Below are 19,166 nucleotides of genomic sequence, written 5' to 3' on the forward strand. Positions count from 1 at the left end.
ACATCTATCACCTTCACCCTGTGTCCCAGGGTCTCTCTGCAGCTAGCTGAGTGGGCAGCAGGGGCTGACTCCTGCTGGGCTGCAGTGGGCCTTCATCGGCATCTGCTGCACTGGTGAGAGCGTGGGTGTGTCTGTCCACAGCCTCCCACCCCCAACCCCGCCCCAAGGCACCCTCGGGGTGTGGATTTAGGGGGCCAGGCCCTGGCTTACTGCGGTGCTGGCAGGGGAGCCGGGGCTGATGCTGTTCACTACGGCAAAGGCCTGAGCAGGGCTGAGGTCCTGGCTCTGGCCCAGGCCATGGCTCATGGCCTCCTTGCAGGCCTCGGCCAGGTCCCGGGCCTGCTTCTCCTTGTCGCGAGCGTGCAGCTGGTGCAGGGCCTCCTCCACCTGCTTCATCACCGCCTTGTGATCGTTCTGCAAGCCTGGAGGAGAGCACCGTGTCAGGGGCCGAGAAGACAGCGGAGGACACAGGACCCACACGTTCATTCACTGACTATTCAACGAGCACTTATTATATGCCAGACGTTGTGCTAGAAGCTGAGGACCTACCTGAGAACACGACAGAGGGGCTGCCCTCATGAAGCTTACAGTCCTGCAAGGAAAGCAGCTGTGGGACAAGTGATTACAATGACACCTGATGACTTCAATGACTAGGAGATCAGGGAAGGCTCCCCAAAGGCAGCACCGTTTCAGCTGAGACCTGAAAGGTGAGCAGAAGGAGGGAACTGACCAGGTGAATCCATGGCCACAAACTCAAACGCTCACAAGGGGCAAACACAAGTAAAGCAGGCTGGGCTAAGAAGGATTTCGCTTTTCTCGCAATGCCTCTAGAAGAAAAAATGATGCCAAGTCTACCAACACGTGACTGGTGATATTCAGTCTGGGAGAGGCAACAGGGAGCAAAGCTGGAAATTAGGAGTTTGGGGAGGAAACCTTTGGATTTTTTTCAGTACTGATGGTTAACTCAGGATGTTGGGAAGGACTGTGTGGGCCAAGCAAGTCGTCTCTGCAGGCCAGGCTACCAGCGTGGCTGGGATCTGGGTTAACTTTTTTTTTAACCTAAAGACAACTTCCTCTATGGCTCTGGATTCGGCACCTCATTCAAGCCAGCTTCCTAGGACATCCCTGGTGGTCCAGTGGTTAAGACTTCACCTTCCAACGCAGGGGGTGCAGGTCTGATCCCTGCTCAGGGAGCTAAGATCCCACATGCCTCGTGGCCAAAAAACCAAAACATAAAACAGAAGCAATATTGTAACAAATTCAATAAAGACTTTTAAAAAATGGTCATCAAAAAAAAAAAAAAAAAAAAAAAGCCAGTTCCCTGTGAAGAGTTCCAGGGGCCTGAACAAACCAGCACTGCCTGCCAATCCACATCTAGCATCCATAGGCCATAGACTTTCAGACTTTCAGACTTTCCAGGCACCTGGGACTGTGGGCACGCAAGGCTACCTGACCTTGTTTCTCTGCTCCTGTCACTTTGGAGAACAGGTGAGGCCCTCAGGCATTACGAGCCTCCAGCACTCAACCCACTGGTGCAGACACGAGAAAGAGCCCAGACTTGAATAAATGAAGACATAAACCTGGGCAGGAAGACTTAAAATGGTGTCAGTGTATAATACGGTCACTCTGACTAGAAAAGGTCCCCCAGGTGATAAGCTCCACGAGGACCCCAGAGTCTTCAGAGAGGCCTGGCACACAGTAAGTCTCAAGCTACTGCTGCTGGGTAAAGGAATGAATGACTTCATACACCATATACTGCAATTCTAATCAGAATTCAAAAAAAACTTTTTCCTTGAACAAAATGTTTCCAAGGTACATTTCAAAAAACAAACTTGCAATTATAACAAATGCAACATGTTAAGGGAAGATGCTAGTAATGGGCAAAACTAGGTACAGAGTATATGGGACCTCTCTGTGTTATTTTCCCAATTTTTCTGTAAATCTAAAACTGTTCTAAAAAATAAAGTTTATTTTTTAGGGCTTCTCTGGTGGCGCAGTGTTTAAGAATCCGCCTGCCAATGCAGGGGACAGGGGTTCGAGCCCTGGTCTGGGAAGATCCCACATGCCGTGGAGCAACTAAGCCTGTGTGCCACCAGCTACTGAGCCTGTGCTCTAGAGCCCGTGAGCCACAACTACTAAGCCTGCGCTCTGGAGCCCGAGAGCCACAACTACTGAAGCCCGCACGCCTAGAGCCCAAGCTCCGCAACAAGAGAAGCCACCGCAATGGGAAGCTGGCGCACCACAACGAAGAGTAGGCCCTGCTCACCGCAACTAGAGAAAGCCACACGCAGCAACAAAGACCCAATGCAGCCAAAATTAAATAATAATTTTTTTAAAGTCTATTTTTTAAATAAAATAAACTTGTGAGAATAGTTTTTCAAAAGAAGACCAATAAGGAATCGCTCAAACAGACTCTTACGTATATTAAAGTCATTAAGATGGCATGATATTAGCACCCAAAAAGAGAGATCAACGGAACAGAGCAAAAAGCCCAGAAAGAGACATAAGCACGTCTAAAGATTTAATACGCAATATTGTTAGTGTTTCAAATTAACGGAGAAAGAACAGACTACATGGTGTTGTAACATCAGGCCAACCATTTGGAAAAAAATAAGTCGGTGCCCGCCCTCACACTGTGGGCTAGGGCTTCTCAAATTTCTCCCAGAATCCTCCAAACTGGGGAGCAAGTGGACTGCTTCCCTGGGGCATCCAAGGGTTTAGCCAAAAGCCCCAAATTTCCCTCCAGTCTGATTGTCTTAACATGGTTTTTCCCTACTCTGTATCTTCCTATTTGTTTTAATATTAAAATGGCATGCTTCTTTTCCCAACATCTTCAAGGAAAAGTGACGCTCTAAGAAGTCCTATGATCATAGCGTGACTTTGAGGAAACTTTGGCATCTTCAGCTGTGTCTCACCCCAGGGCTACCTGTACACTCACTGAGAAACCTGGCCTTAGACCAAAGCACGCTGTATATAGAGTCAAGATTCACAGGTAAAACAGAAGTCATTAAGGGAGAAAGGTGGATGATAAATTCCCTTCTAAAATGACTTTGTGGTAGAGACTGCTGGCTGCCTACCTGTGGCAGCGTGAAAAGTGGCCCCATAGAGGTTCCCATCCAAATCCCCGGAACCTGTGAATTTGCTACTTTACATGGCAAAGGGGGCTTTGCAGGTGTGATTAAGTTTAGGGCCCTGAGATGGGGAGACTGTCCTGGATTATCCAGGTGGTGGGCCCAACGTAATCACAAATGTCTTTATAAGTGAAAGAGGGAGGCAGGAGAGGGAGAGAAAGAGATGTGATGCCAAACCCAGAAGCTGGAGAGATGTGACTGCTGGCTTTGAAGCTGGAAGGGGCTGCGGGTCAAGGAGTGTGGGCAGCTTCTAGAACCTGGAAAAGACAAGGAAATGGATTCTCCCTAGAGCCTCCAGAAGGATGACAGCCCTGCTTGACACCTTGATTTTAGTCCATTGAGACCCACTTGGATGTCTCATTTCCAGAACTATAATAAATTTGTGACGTTTTAAACCACTAAGTCTGTGATGATTTGTTACAGTAGAAACAGAAGATTAATAAACTATACAACCTCTACTCTCTCTGTTCCTTGACAATAAATACATACGTATATACATACATACAATACATATACACACACATAAATAAGAGATTTTATTTAGGATAGCAACATGCCCATTGTGGGGTACATTTCTTGCAGGCAGAGGAGCCTATGAGAGGAAAGCAGAAATTGATGCAGGGGGTGGGAGTGGGACTTGCAGGACAGATCCTTTACAGGAAGGGTGCCAGCTGGCATAGGAGCTTGTGCCCTTCCTACCTTCTTCCTTCCCTTTCTTCCTGCCTGGAACATGGACACGGTGACCCTGAAGATGGATGAATTTCCTAAGGATGGCAGAGCCTGAGTTTCTGATGACGAGCCCTGCACTGCCTACCTCCAAATGTCTTTACCGAGGAACTGAGCTATTTTCTGTTTGAGTGACCATAGTTAGGTCACTATCATTAACAGCTAAATGTATTTCCTAAGACGTAATTGATTTGATTGGGATCGTAAGCAATATCTGACTTGGGTTTCTGTTGTTATTGCAATAAAAGTTTCTGCAATGAAGCAAAGTTCCTAAAAACAAAATGAAAAGTGAAGCCATAAAAACAGACCCCTAGAGTCTAACCCATCCCCTTAGTTCTCAGTCCCTCGATGGGGACAGTGAGATGATCCCATCAAGGCAGAAGCAAAGGAAGCAGATAATATGGAACACTGGCGATTCCTCTGTGTGCCTTAAACATCCCCTGCTGCAAGGTGGGGGAATATCCCCAGAGAGGGTCACTCACAGACGACGTTGTGCCTTGCGGTTCGGACCTGGTACAGGTCCACGTCTGCCCGGGGGTAGCCCTCGCGGTCCACCAGTGGCTCATTCATCCCGATGCCTTTCTGCTGGAGGGAAGAAATGAGGTCAAAAAGATTTCACAGGTATGAAGTCCTCGGGCCTCTTTCCCCAGACTCTCGTCCTCTGCAGTCATAATAAAGGTGACAGTAACAACAGAGGCTATATATTGATCACTTGGCACAACCAGGTCCTTTCCCACATCCTCTCACGACTGCTCTCTGTGGTGGGCACCATTTTTTAACTGACTTTTAATAACACCAGTAATGCATGAATCCACTCCCCTTTTTTGAAGTTAGAGCAGTGCAGATAAAACTAAAGACTCCTTTGAGCATCACCCCCAAGGCCAGCCTCTTCCTCCACTCCTCCAAACCCTCCTTCCTATGGGCAGCTGACACCTGGCTGGTGGCCTTGGAAGCTGGAGGGGAGTAAAAACCTCAAAGGGCACCCAGCTGAGGCAGGACTTTGGTTCTTCTGAAAATAAAAAGAGATGTAAAGGGGCCTTCAAACAGGCTTTTCATCCCTGGAAGGAACACTGAACTGGAACCCCAGTTGCCATCTGGGAAGAGGAACGGGGAGGCTAGGGGACAGCAGAGGGAGAGAGACTTTCTATTATGTATCCTTTTGTAGATTTTGAATTTTGACCATGGCAATGTATTCCCTATGGAAAACAATACATTTGTTTTAATGTTTGTTTGTTTTTTCGGCTGTGCTGCGCAGCTTGTGGAATCTTAGTTCCCTGATCAGGGACTGAACCTGGGCCCTTGGCAGTGAAAGCGCAGAGTCCTAACCACTGGACCACCAGGGAATTCCCTTGTTTTAATGTTTTAAAGTCTTTTCCTACATAAGTCAGAGCATGGTGCACAAAAGCAACGAAACATGGTATATGACATACAGCAGGGATTTTCAGTCAGACTTTGATTTCAAGCTCAATTCTGCCACATACAATCTGGGTGACCTTGGTTAAGAGGTTCACCTCTCTGGGCCTCAGCTTCTTCAATTATAAAATGGGAATAACGACACTTACCTCCCTTCCCACCTGTTCTGAGAATTAACGAGCTGACCTATGTAGGGTGCTTAGCACAGTGCCAGGCACATTCACAGAGTGGTGAAGAGCGGCCCCCAAAAGATATGTCCAGGTCCTAAACCCCAGAACCTGTGAATGTGACCTTATTTGGAAAAAGGATCTTTGCAGGGCTTCCCTGGTGGCGCAGTGCTTGAGAGTCCGCCTGCCGATGCAGGAGACGCGGGTTCGTGCCCCGTTTCGGGAGGATCCCACATGCCGCGGAGCGGCTGGGCCCGTGAGCCATGGCCGCTGGGCCTGCGCGTCCGGAGCCTGTGCTCCGCAAATGGGAGAGGCCACGACAGTGAGAGGCCCGCATAACGCAAGAAAAAAAAAAAAAAAAAAGGATCTTTGCAGATATAATTAAGTGAAGGATCAGCAAGAAGAGATCATCCTAGATTTAAGGTTGCCCCTAAATCCAATGACAGGTACCCTGATAAAAGAAAGGAGGGGGAGATTTGGGACACAGAGACACAGAGAGAAGGCCATGTGAAGACAGAGGCAGGGACTGCAGTGATGCGGCTACAAGCCAAGGATGGCCAGCAGCCACCAGAATCTAGGAGAGAGGCATGGAACGGATTCTCCCTCAGAGCGCTCAGAAAAAATCAAACCTGCCAACACCATGATGTCACACTTCTGGACTCCACAACTGTGAGAGAATAAATTTCTGTTGTTTTAAGCCACCAAGCTGTGGTAATTCATTATGATGGCCCTAGGAAATTAATATACATAGAAAGTAATAAGTGATGGCTGTAATTATCAGCACGGAGACCAGCTGCCTAGTGTACACACGTGCTAGCGGGAGGGATTCCATTCGTGTCTGTACCTTTCTCTCTGAAGGTGTACACGGGGGAAGGACTCCATTCATGTCTGTCCCTTTTTCTCTGAAAGCCTCTGGGTTACACCTACTGCTTCCTGTTCGCGGGGAAGGGGGTCTCATATACTCTCTTAGCGCAGGACTCGCTATAGATACAGTATAAATGTGCCAGGGGCTAAATATCTGTATCTGCCTCATGCCTGCCCATGATGACTAAGAGTTGATGGGCCTCTCCAAGTCAATACCACATCAGACACTCCTTTCCAAAGTTAGGACCCACACCACTGGCAACACACACACAGGGCATTAAATAACCCATTCCCTTTCTAATTATCTTCAACACTTCAATAATCAGGGAGAAAGTTTCCATTTGGTGCTGGTCTTTATATCGCCTCCAGATCACTTGTTATCTCTGGGCCTCTCCATTTTGTTTTTAACAGCTTTATCAAGATATAATTCACACACCATACAATCCACTCATTTAAAGTGTACAATTCAATGGTTTTTAGAATATTCACAGACTTATGAAACCATCACCACAATCAATTTTAGAATATTTCCATCACCCTCCAAAAAGAAACCCAAGACCCACTAGCAGTCACTCCCATTCCCCCCTCCGCTCAGCCCCTGGCAACTACTAATCTACCTTCTGTCTATGGATTTACCTATTCTGGATATTTTATATAAATGGAATTATAAAATGTGTGGTTTTTTGTGATGCACTTCTTTCACTTAGCATAATGTTTTCAAGATTTATGCACTTTTGTAGCCATGTGCCAGCACTTCATTCCTTTTTATTGGCTAATATCCTGTTGTATGGATAGACCACATTTCAGCTATCCATTTATCAGGTGACAGAGAGTTGGATGGATCACCTTGATATACACTTTTATATTTAAGGAAAGAGAGTCTCATTTCTTCATACGCTGTGAAGTTATAAGATTTCCTTTAAAAGTAAAACTAAGTAAAAAAGTGAGGCACCTTAAAGAAAAATATCAAGGGAGTAACAGTACAGGAGGTATACAGATAGAGCATATCCTGCCTGCAGTAGCAAAGTAACTAAGGTGTGAGAAATTGCTGGCACAACACTTAAAAGCACAGATTCTGGGTTCAACAGGCATAAGATCTGAATCCCACTTTGTGACCCTGAACAAGTGACTTCCCCTTTCTGAACCTCAGGGTAACAAACCAACTTCACAGAGTAGTTGAGAGGATTCCACGATACAATACATACATAAACCAGCCCCCTTCACGCACATAGTCAGCGCCCAGTAAAATGGTACCCTGACCTCCATAAGACACTTCATCTTACTCCCATCACCTAAAATGCATTCCATCCGCCCTACATAGAATGTAATTCATTTACTCTTCCCCGGCAAACTGATTTGTGGTTTTATACTAGGTGGCTTAAGAAAACCTGTATCCGTTTTGAAGCCAGAGAGACCTAAGAACTAGCCCCACCACTGCCACTTCCAACCTACCTGACCCTAGGCAAGGATTTTCCCCACTCTGGGCCTCAGTTTCCTCCTTATACAATAAGGATAACGAGCCTTTCCTGTCATTCAAAGCTGGGTTTTTAGACCAGTGCCATCAGCATCGCTGGGAATTTGCTAGAAATGCAGTAGCTGCTCCCACTCATCTGTCCGCCAACAGAATCTGAAGTTTAACAAGCTCTCCAGGTGATTTGAATACACACTAAAGCTTAAGAAGCTCTGAGGTAAAGTGATTAGTAAAGCACAGGACATCTGGTAACCTTTCAATAAGGGCTGATGATAGAGGTGATTATCACCCTGCCTCGGCAAACTTACTGGCCCTGTGACTTGAGGCAGGTTTAAGCTATGCCTCAGTTGCCCCATCCCTAAAATGGGGGAAATGACAGAACTCACCTCAAAGTGTTGTTGGGAGGATTAAACGAGTTAACCAATGTCAAGCGCTTAACAACTGCGCCCAGCACCCAACAAGAATTCCACAAATACCTGCTAGAACATCAATTCTAACTGTTCCTAGTTATTCACGTTATTTGCCTCACTGCCTGCTGCCCACAGAGGCCGCAATTGCGGCGCCTTGGGCCTCCCAGGGAGGGAGAGATCCACAGCTGAGAGCTCAAGCGGAGGCCGCCCCGGTCTCTCAGTCCCCACCCCGGGTCTGGGGGCCGGGTCGGGAAGGCCTCCGGGAGCCTCTCACGCCCGCCCGGGAGCCCCGTGCCCACACTCACGCTCTCCAGCACATCATAATTGGCTTTGATTTGCGCCTCGATCTCCTCCTTGCGCCGTATCAGTTCCTGTATGTCGCTGACAGTCACCCCGCTGGCCTCCGGGGAGCCCCCGCTCTGCCTCGTTTCCTTCTCCGACATCGTGAACCTCGGCCCGGGAGCCCGGACAGCAGGTTTCCCGACCGCGGACGCCCTAGGGGACTGTGCCTACGGCTCCGCCCGCGGGCCAAAACACCGCGGCCTTTCGCGGGAGCCCGGAAAAGCAAGGGGCGTGGTTTGTCGGCGGGGCGTGGTCACCGGAAGCCCCCACAGTGCGGGAGCACGCGGTCCTGTGGTGACTCGTGGAGGGGAGGTATAAAGACGGAGGGATTCCCGGTCCCACCCAATCGCTGGCCGCGACCAGGAAGGACATGATGAACTCTTCCTAGTTAATTCATTTTCTTTCCTCATTCACTCAGCTATGTATTGAGCGCCTACTGCATGTATGTACCAACGCACTGTGCATGGTGCTCCATTTCAGCTCTGCATCTACACAGCGCTTGAGGGTTTACAAAATAGATTCCTCATGCCCTGTTTCACAAAGCCTACAAGCTTGGGTTCAAATCTGGGCTCTTGCCTCTTACTGCCAGTAGTGACCTAGGTAAACTGCTTCACTCCTCTGAGCCTCAGTTTCCTCATCTGTGAGTTGGTTGGGTATTGATAGCAATCTATCTCACAGTGCTGACATTTTGCCAACAAATATTTACTGAATGCCTCCTTTATACCATACACTGTCCTAGGTACTGGAGGGGTAAAGTATTGAGCACTGGACTCAGTACCTGTCTCATATTAAGGTCTCTATAAATTTTAGTAAAAATAGTGTTGATGATGACAATAATAGTAATACTAATAATTTATCAAATACTTACAATGCATCACACTGTTCTAAGGGCCCTATGTGTATGAATTCAACAACCTCATAAACGAGGATTATTATTACCCTCATTTGACAGCTGAGAAAACCATCTCAATAATCCACTTGCCCAACTAGCAAAATAAACAGCCCAAATTTGAACCCAGCTTAACCAAATGTTGACACTTAACATCTTAACATGTCCCCCCCTAATATTTTGCACTGAAAAGGACACACCATCACCTATGTAGTAGTCAAACATGTTTGCCCTGAATCTGGTCATGAAAAACAAGCAGACAAACCCAAATTAGGGACATTCTTCAAAACAACTGTTCTGAACCCTTCAAAAAGGTCATTATTGTGAAATATCCACACAGAAGCTAGGCAATCACCTAGACTAAGGACTAAAGAGACATAACAATTAAATGCAATATGTGATCCTTGATTGGATCCTGGTTCCCTTTAAAAAAAAAAAGAAACAAAAAAAACTATAAAGAACATCCTTGGCACAATTGGGAAAATTTGAATATAGTACCAATGTTAAATTCCCTGATTTTGATACTCGTATTGGGTTATTTAAGACAATGTCCTTAGAAAATGCACCCTGTAGTATCTAGAGGCAAGAGAAGCAACTTACTTTCAAATGGTTCAGAAAAAAATCTCTATATGTATGTAGATAGATTTGTAGATGAGAGAATGAAAAGGTAAATGTGACAAAGTGTAAATCATTGGTGACTCCGGGTGAAACATATAGGAACATTCTTTGTACTATCACTGCAACTTTTATGTAACTTTGAAATTATTTCAAAATAAAAAGTTGCTAAAATAACGTTTACACAGAAAAAAGTAGAACTGATTACATTAGGCCTCCTACATTTTGTTCAATTATCTCTTTTTTTTTTTTTTTTTCAGCCGCACCATGGCTTGTGGGATCTCAGTTACCCAGCCAGGGACTGAACCCCAGCCACTGCAGTGAAAGCGCCAAGTCCTAACCACTGGACGGCCAGAACACCAGGGAACTCCTGCCTCAATTATCTCTTAAGTAAACATTTCTAACATTAATGCAAGAAAAGAAAAAAGAGAGAGACACAATAACTATCTGCAACACACAATCTTTGAATTTTAAAAATAAAAAACAGGGCTTCCCTGGTGGGGCAGTGGTTGAGAGTCTGCCTGCCGAATCTCAGTTACAGCCAGGGACTGAACCCCAGCCACTGCAGTGAAAGCGCCAAGTCCTAACCACTGGACGGCCAGAACACCAGGGAACTCCTGCCTCAATTATCTCTTAAGTAAACATTTCTAACATTAATGCAAGAAAAGAAAAAAGAGAGAGACACAATAACTATCTGCAACACACAATCTTTGAATTTTAAAAATAAAAAACAGGGCTTCCCTGGTGGGGCAGTGGTTGAGAGTCTGCCTGCCGATGCAGGGGACAAGGGTTCGTGCCCCGGTCCGGGAAGATCCCACATGCCACAGAGCAGCTGGGCCTGTGAGCCATGGCCGCTGAGCCTGAGCGTCTGGAGCCTGTGCTCCGCAACGGGAGAGGCCACAACAGTAAGAGGCCCGCGTACCGCAAAAATAAAATAAAATAGAATAAAAAACCGCAGCTTTAAAAGACATTATTAGGGGACTTCCCTGGTGGTCCAGTGGCTAAGACTCCACGCTCCCAATTCAGGCGGCCCAGGTTCCATCCCTGGTCAGGGAACTAGATCCCACATGCATGCCACAACTAAGAAATCCCGCATGCCATAACTAAGACCTGGTGCAGCCAAATAAATTAAAAAAAAAAAAAGACAATTGGTGAAATTTGAATATGGACTTCATATTATAGTATATGGATATTAAATTTCCTTAGTAAGGTAATGGTATTGTGATTATATTAGAAAATCTTATTCAAAGGAAATGAATGCTGAAGTGTTTAGAGGTTCAGTGTCATGATTTCTGAAACAAATTTACAAGTTGTTCAGGAAAAAAAGCTATACACACACATATGTATGTATGTATGTATAAAATGAGAGACCGGAAAAAAGAGGCAAAATGTAACAATAGGTAAATCTCAGTGAGGGTTTGAAATTTATTTTTCCCAAAAAAATTGTTTTCCTATACAGTTGGAAACCAAAGCTATTGTTTAAGTCACTATATTAAGTTGTTATTATTATAATGGACCTAGATCCTGTCCCTTCATATGCTTTCATAGCTCTCAAAGCCTTTCCATCACCTCCACCTCTACTCTCATCTCACCACCCCAGATTTCTGAGGCCCCTCAACTTGTCTCAGCTTCCAGCTGCCGCTTCCATCCATTCTCCACACAGCAGCCAGAATAACCTACCCAAGGAATAACATTGTCGCTCCGCTGCTTAAAAGCTTTCAATGGCTTTCCAGCGCCTTTTCTTATCCTTCAAGACCTTTCTGATCCCTGCTTGACTTTTGACCCCTACGCCCGTTCCCAACACACACACACACACACACACACATATCCAGGCACACTCAATTGCCAGCAGTTTCTGGCACATTTATCGCTCAGTCTCTCTCAGCACTGGGTCTTAGCACCTGCTCATCCCTTCTCTAGGACATCTTCTCAGGCCAGGCTGGTTTCAGCTCCTCCTTTAAGATCCATCCAGCTCTGGACTTCCCTGGTGGCGCAGTGGTTAAGAATCCGCCTGACAATACAGGGGACACAGGTTCTAGCCCTGGTCCAGGAAGATCCCACATGCCGCAGAGCAACTAAGCCAGCGAGCCACAACTACTAAGCCTGCGCTCTAGAGCCTGCGCATCACAACTACGGAAGCCTGCGTGCTACAATTACTGAAGGCCAAGCACCTAGAGCCCATGCTCCACAACAAGAGAATCCACCGCAATGAAAGGCCTGCACACCGCAACGAAGAGTAGCCCCCGCTCGCCACAACTAGAGAAAGCCTGCGCACAGCAACGAAGACCCAACACAGCCATAAATAAATAAATAAAAATAAAATAATAAGATCCATCCAGCTCAAACATCACCTCTCCTAGGAATCATCCTCTAACCTGTTCCAGAGCTGGACTGTTTACTGCACTTTCCATCTGGTATCAAAAATGCATGTTTACCTGTGTGTCCCACGCACTGAAGACTCAAAGGCTGTGAACTGAGGCTTAGCTTCAGATGTTTGACAGAGTGTTTAATCAAGGATTCTAAGGGAACACACGGAGAGAATAATCTGCTCCTTCCCTATTCTGATTGTTCTGGTTCATCTTTTTTTTTTTTAATTTTTATTGGAGTATAGATGATTTATAATGTTGTGTTAGTTTCAGGTGTACAGCAAAGTGAATCAGTTATGCATATACATATATCCACTCCTTTTTTTTTTTAAGATTCTTTTCCCATATAGGCCATTACAGAGTATTGGATACAGTTCCCTGTGCTGTACAGTAGGTCCTTATTAGTTATCTATTTTATGTATAGTAGTGTGTATATGTCAATCCCAATCTCCCAATTTATCCCTCCCCAACTTATCCCCTGGTAACCATGAATTTGTTTTCTACATCTCTGACTCTACTTCTGTTTTATAAATAAGTTCATTTGTACCCTTCTTTTTTAGATTCCACATGTAAGCAATATCATATGATACTTGTCTTTCTGTGTCTTCAGCATACCTCACTCAGTATGGCAATCTCTAGGTCCATTCATGTTGCTGCAAATGGTAATCTTTTGTTCTTTTTCATGGCTGAGTAGTATTCCGTTGTATATATGTGCCACATCTTCTTTATCCATTCCTCTGTCGATGGACATTTAGGTGGCTTCCATGTCCTGGCTACTGTAAAGAGTGCTGCAATGAACATTGCGGTGCATGTGTTCTGGTTCATCTTACCTGCAGTGGCCACAGGCAGGCAACATAGCCTTTGTTTTACAAAGCTACCAAGATGTAGGAGAACTTAAAATGTTTGCCTCTTCCAAACATCCATACCTTCCTCATTTTCATTTCAGAACAAGAAGGAGGCCAGGAGAAAGGGAATTGGGAAGTAGACCTGAGAGCTACCCACAAGACCTGGGCAGTCACAATCATACTCCCCATCTCCAGGACCCTGCAGATCTTCCATATTCTCCCTCTGCCCTGGCCTACTGGGAGCCAGGCAAACTGGGAAGTCAATAACCGTCAGTACCTGCATCTATAAATCAAGAGGCTGGACTCCAAGGTCTTTTTTGGGGGGGCCACACCCCGAAGCTTGATCTTAGTTCCCTGACCAGGGATCAAACCCGGGCCCAAGGCAATGAAAGCGTGGAGTCCTAACCACTGGACCACCAGGGAATTCCCTCCAAGGTCTTAACTGGTGGCAGGTTTGTGTGAGTTGGCTCACTGAGAGTTTTAAGAATTTTAGTTGCTGAGTCAGTTCAGGGCCCCATCATGAAATAGCAGGCATACTCAGAAGCGTATTTAAGGTGTGTTTAATGAAAAGGTTATTTACAGAGTCACTGGCAAGTTTAAGGGAGCAAATAAGGGATAATGAAACCTGCTAGGACTGGCAACAATGGGGTGGGCTATCACCCCCAGATCTGAAGGGGCAAGGGGAGGGAGCAGTTTGGGATCCCAGAGAGGGTCGTAGCCACCCATAGGAGTGTGGTCTTCAGTAGAGGAACACAGCTAATGTTAAAAAAAAATCTGGGACTTCCCTGGTGGTCCAGTGGCTAAGACTCCACGCTCCCAATACAGGCGGCCCGGGTTCAATCCCTGGTCAGGGAACTATATTCCAAATGCTGCGACTAAAGATCCCACATGCTGCATCTAAGACCCAGAGCAGCCAAATAAATAAATAAATAAATATTTTTAAAAAAACATCTGGCAGAGGGGGCTCCCCCACCCCCCATCTCCCCACTGCCAGTCTCCTCCCGTCTCCTCTCATCTGCTGGAGCCTCTGGTTGCCGGAGAGCAAAGGGGTTTAGGGCGTAGAGTAAGACAGAGAGCAAAGAGCCTTGGAGGGGCACACAGAATATCCAGCACAGATGCCAATACTTAAACATTTGGGAAAGTAAGGTGCAGAGAGCCACATAGTGCATGATACTGTTTTCATACAACAGTCATTTCCCCCTCATATGTGCCTGTAATATGCTTGTATATGATTGCCTAAGCATGAAGCAAGGTAGGGGATTATACATGTGAGATCCTTAATATTTAGTAGCTGGGCAGAGTAGAAAGGGCAGGAGAGAAAGCAATTTAGAAAATAGGATATTTGCTAATATGAATTCAGAGTAATTTAACACAGGAATAATTGTTTAAGAGCACAAAACTGTAACTTCAAGTGAGATACATCATTGTAGATGCTGTTTCTAATGGCAAGATTTTGGCAACAACCTAAACATTTGGTTCTAGAGTTGGTTAAAATAATCACGACACAGCCTTTCAAAGAAACACACGCACACTTATGATCAACACAGGTATTTATTACCATGAACAGTGTTTACAAAATGTACACAAAATGTCACAGAAAAGTATCATATGTTTATACATTTTTAGAAAGCGGTCTGGGTGGATATGCCCGAATTGTCCATGGTGGTTTTCTGTGGTTGAAGGATTATGAATGGGTTAGTTTTCTTTACTTTCTTTTTCCTTTTTTATCTTTTTTTTCACTTTTAATTATGTGTATTTTTTTCTATATCAACTTGCATTAATTCTGTTACAAAAAATAAAATAAAATATATATCTGAGCTGGTTAAATAGGTGTGGTCAGTTTGTAAAAATTCAGAAAGCCATATACTTTTTGCATTTTTCTATGTGTATTATTAACCTTTGATAAAAATACTTTCTATCAATATCAAAAAACACACTTATAAAAAATGTTAGGGGCTTCCCTGGTGGTGCAGTGGTTGAGAGTCCGCCTGCCGATGCAGGGGACGCGGGTTTGTGCCCCGGTCCGGGAGGATCCCACATGCCGCGGAGCGGCTAGGCCCGTGAGCCGTGGCCGCTGAGCCTGCGCGTCTGGAGCCTGTGCTCTGCACAGGGAGAGACCACAACAGTGAGAGGCCCGCGTACTGCAAAAAAAAAAAAAAAAAAAAGAAAAGAAAAATGTTAGAACAATACAATTTTTTTTTATTGAGATGAAAGCCACGACATAAAATTAACCATTTTAAGTGAACAATTCATTTTGTACATTCACAACGTTGTGTAACCACCACCTCTATCTAGTTCCAAGACATTCTCATCACCCCAAAAGGAAAACCCCATACCCATTAGAAGTGACTCCCCAGTCCTCCCTCCTCCCAGCCCCTGGCACCCACCAATCTGCATTCTGTCTCTATGGATTTACCTATTCTGGTTACTTCCTATTAATGGAATTAAAACAATTTTTTGCGGGGGGCCACACCGCGAGGCTTGTGGGATCTTAGTTCCCCAACCAAGGACTGAACCCAGACCCTTGGTAGTGAGAGTGTGATGTCCTAACCACTGGACAGCCAGGGAATTCCCAAAAACAGAACAATTTTTAAATCAATGGATTTCACATAAAAATTCAAATTTCCAGCTTCTCTTGAACAAAATCTGGCCAAACTAACCCACATCCCCACAGGGGATAACTGGCTGAAGCTGAGTAATCATCACCCTTGTTGACAAGGCGTGAGCCTACGACTCCACAATTCCACCCAGCTCTTCTCTCTTCTACGTCACTCTCCTGGCTTCTGGGGCATTTGGGTTTCAAGACGCAGGACTAGTGACTACTCAGACCCCCCCGCCTTTTTTTAAAAATAAATTTATTTATTTATTTTTGGCTGCATTGGTTCTTCGTTGCTGCTCGTGGGCTTTATTTTGAATTTTATTTTATTTTTTATACAGCAGGTTCTTATCAGTTATCTATTTTATACATATTCGTGTATATATGTCAATCCCAATCTCCCAATTCATCCCACCACCACCACCACCACCCCCGCCACTTTCCCCCCTTGGTGTTCATACATTTGTTTTCTACATCTGTGTCTCTATTTCTGCCCTGCAAACCGGTTCACCTGAACCATTTTTCTGGGTGCCACATATATGCGTTAATATACGATATTTGTTTTTCTCTTTCTGCCTTACTTCACTCTGTATGACAGTCTCTAGATCCATCCACGTTTCTACATATGACCCAATTTCATTCCTTTTTATGGCTAATATTCCATTGTATATATGTACCATATCTTCTTTATCCATTTGTCTGTCGATGGGCATTTAGGTTGCTTGCGGGCTTTCTTTAGTTGTGATGAGCAGGGGCTACTCTTTGTTGCGGTGCGTGGGCTTCTCATTGCAGTGGCTTCTCTTGTTCCGGAGCATGGGGGCTTCAGTAGTTGTGGCAGGCAGGCTCTAGAGCACAGGCTCAGTAGTTGTGGCGCACGGGCTTAGTTGCTCCGCGGCACGTGGGATCTTCCCGTACCAGGGCTTAAACCCGTGTCCCCTGCATTGGGAGGCAGATTCTTAACCACCATGCCACCAGGGAAGCCCTCAGACCCCTTTCATCTGTAAAAATCTTGAAAATCTCCAGATGCAGGGAGACACACCAGAAAAAAATGAGAAACTTGGACTGGGAGTAGAGGGAATGAATCCCAACTCTACCACTTATAGTATGAGCCACTTAGCTTCTCCAAGCCTCAGTTTCCTTAACTGTAAAATGGGTATAATAATAACACCTACTTCATAGGGCTGTTATATTAAATGCAAAGCATTGGACACATAGTCACTTCTATTCCTGTAGGTACCGAAGACTCATAAGAGCGCTCCCTAATATTCAGAAATGGAAAAAGGGAGTTCAGAGAGGTTAAGCAATATGTTGAAGGCAACACAGCAAATCGGAGGCCAAAGCTAACTCCCCTATTGCCCTTGTGAAGAATGGAAGTCAGTGTTCCGAACTGAAGGGTGTCAGATGTTCAAAAGTTTAGGGACTTTGGATGGTGGGGATGCAGGTTCAGTTTGAAAGGGATCAATGGCTGATCTTGAGTAACTGCACCCTGGGCTTATGCAAATAATGGAGCAACTGACGAGATAGTTGTTTGGCCAGAGAGGAAAGAGAAAACCCTTTGATGTGCCCTGGGCCCTGATGTCATAGCAGTTGCTCCTCCTCCAGGGCCACTGATGTCCTCTGCCCTTTCCCCAGTCATGGGGGCCTCCCGCCCCCTAAACCTCAGGCAAGCAGAGCAGAGCAGTTCCTACAGGCTCAGGAGAGCCCACTGTGAATTCTTCAGGAAGTCTGTAAAAAACTTTTTTAAATACCAGATTACTTAAAATTAAATTATGTATATTAAAAATTACATTAAAAAGCAGAAAAAAATTAATATAAACTTACAACTAAATAAACTATCATGGAAACAAAGGTAATAAATGCTCAAATCTCATCATTTCCTAATTATTTCACTACATTTTAGTACTACCTAGGCTTTTGCCTATTTTTCTGTGTGATATGTTACTACTTATACTGTTCTCAACTCCAAGTTCAAACTACCTTACATTGGTAGTTTGAAACTGGCCATAGGGGTACTTATACCACAGAATTCAGCAACTGCTACAAACTAATGCTTAATTGTTGTATTGATTGTCTAGGGCAGGGGTGAGCAAACTATTGGCTCTCTGTCCAAATATGGATGCTTGTCTGTTATTTTGGTTTTTGCTCACAGCCTGTTTTCTGTTTAATTAATTAATTAATTAATTTTTAATTTATTTTTGACTGCATTGGGTAGTCATTGCTGCGTGCAGGCTTTCTCTAGTTGAGGCGAGCAGGGGCGAGTCTTCGTTGCAGTGCATGGGCTGGTTTTGTTTTTTTTTTTGGCTGTGTTGGGTCTTCACTGCTGCCCGTGGGCTTTCTCTGGTTGCGGTGAGCGGGGGCTACTCTTCATTGTGGTGCGCAGGCTTTTCACTGCGGTGGCTTCTCTTGTTGCGGAGCATGGGTTCTAGGCATGCGGACTTCAGTAGTTGCAGCACGCAGGCTCAGTAGTTGTGGCTCGAGGGCTCTAGAGCGCAGACTCAGTAGCTGTGGTGCACAGGCTTAGTTGCTCCGTGGCATGTGGGATGTTCCTGGACCAGGGCTCGAACCCATGTCCCCTGCATTGGGAGGCAGATTCTTAACCACTGAGCTAGCAGGCAAGTCCCGACAATTTATTATTTGGGCAAGTCTTCATCTTCTTGAGTCTCGGTTTTCTCACCCGTAAAATGGGAGAAATAATAGTGAGTTGAGAAGATAAAATAGGCACAGTGCTTGGGAGTGGCACACCCAGTGGGGAGAAGCAGGGGGTGCTGCCCACCCCAGGTGCAGGTAGCAAGACTGGTCATGGAGTGGGTTCTCCAGAAGCAGAGGCTGAGACAGAGCTTGGGGTACAAGATGTTTTTAGGTGTCAACACCGGTGAAATGAAGGGGGGAAAGCCAGACTGGGGAGAAGGAGTAGTCAGTGGTGGAGGCCCAATAGGTCTTGGCCAACCCCAACCAGGGGCTCTGGAAACAGACTTGTGGGTCAGAGTTGTCCTCCACTGGGCTGAAAGGGCCACCTTTCCACCCCTGCCTTGTTCAGCCACCAGGTGTGGGCTGCCCTGGGAAGAGGTGACCTCGAGCAAAGTCCATGCAGCTGCAGGAGATCCCATAGGAGCTGATAGCCAGCCACTCCCCCCATGCCCAGCCCCGCACCTGGGCAGCAAGTCCTTCCTTGAAGGGAGGTGGAACAGAATATCTATCTCCATGCCTACCCCAGGGCTGCATTGTCCATAGAGAATTTTAAAATAATAATAAAAACTGCTAGAAGTCTGTTGACTTTATCATTTTGTGCCAGCAAATCTAAACGATATCAATGCCAGTGGCTGAACAGACA

At 45.5% G+C, this 19,166-nt stretch overlaps 1 protein-coding gene across 2 annotated transcripts in view; it reads right to left on the minus strand.

Moving 5' to 3' along the window:
* PSMD9 (proteasome 26S subunit, non-ATPase 9) overlaps positions 1 to 8,717 on the minus strand; it is a 23,250-nt gene extending 14,533 nt beyond the window's left edge. Inside the window, exons 1-3 of one of the 2 annotated variants that reach the window (XM_007448702.1) lie at positions 8,488 to 8,717; positions 4,340 to 4,442; positions 211 to 422 (exon numbers count right to left, since the gene is read on the minus strand). In XM_007448702.1, the coding sequence (XP_007448764.1) occupies positions 211 to 422; positions 4,340 to 4,442; positions 8,488 to 8,625 (453 nt within the window). In that variant the 5' untranslated portion in view covers positions 8,626 to 8,717. The remainder of the gene's footprint in view (positions 1 to 210; positions 423 to 4,339; positions 4,443 to 8,487) is intronic. The other variant, XM_007448703.1, reaches the window with a different exon arrangement.
* Positions 8,718 to 19,166: the final 10,449 nt, after the last annotated feature.

Source organism: Lipotes vexillifer, unplaced genomic scaffold (genome assembly GCF_000442215.2).
Source record: "Lipotes vexillifer unplaced genomic scaffold, Lipotes_vexillifer_v1.1 scaffold21, whole genome shotgun sequence".
NCBI lineage: Eukaryota > Metazoa > Chordata > Mammalia > Artiodactyla > Lipotidae > Lipotes > Lipotes vexillifer.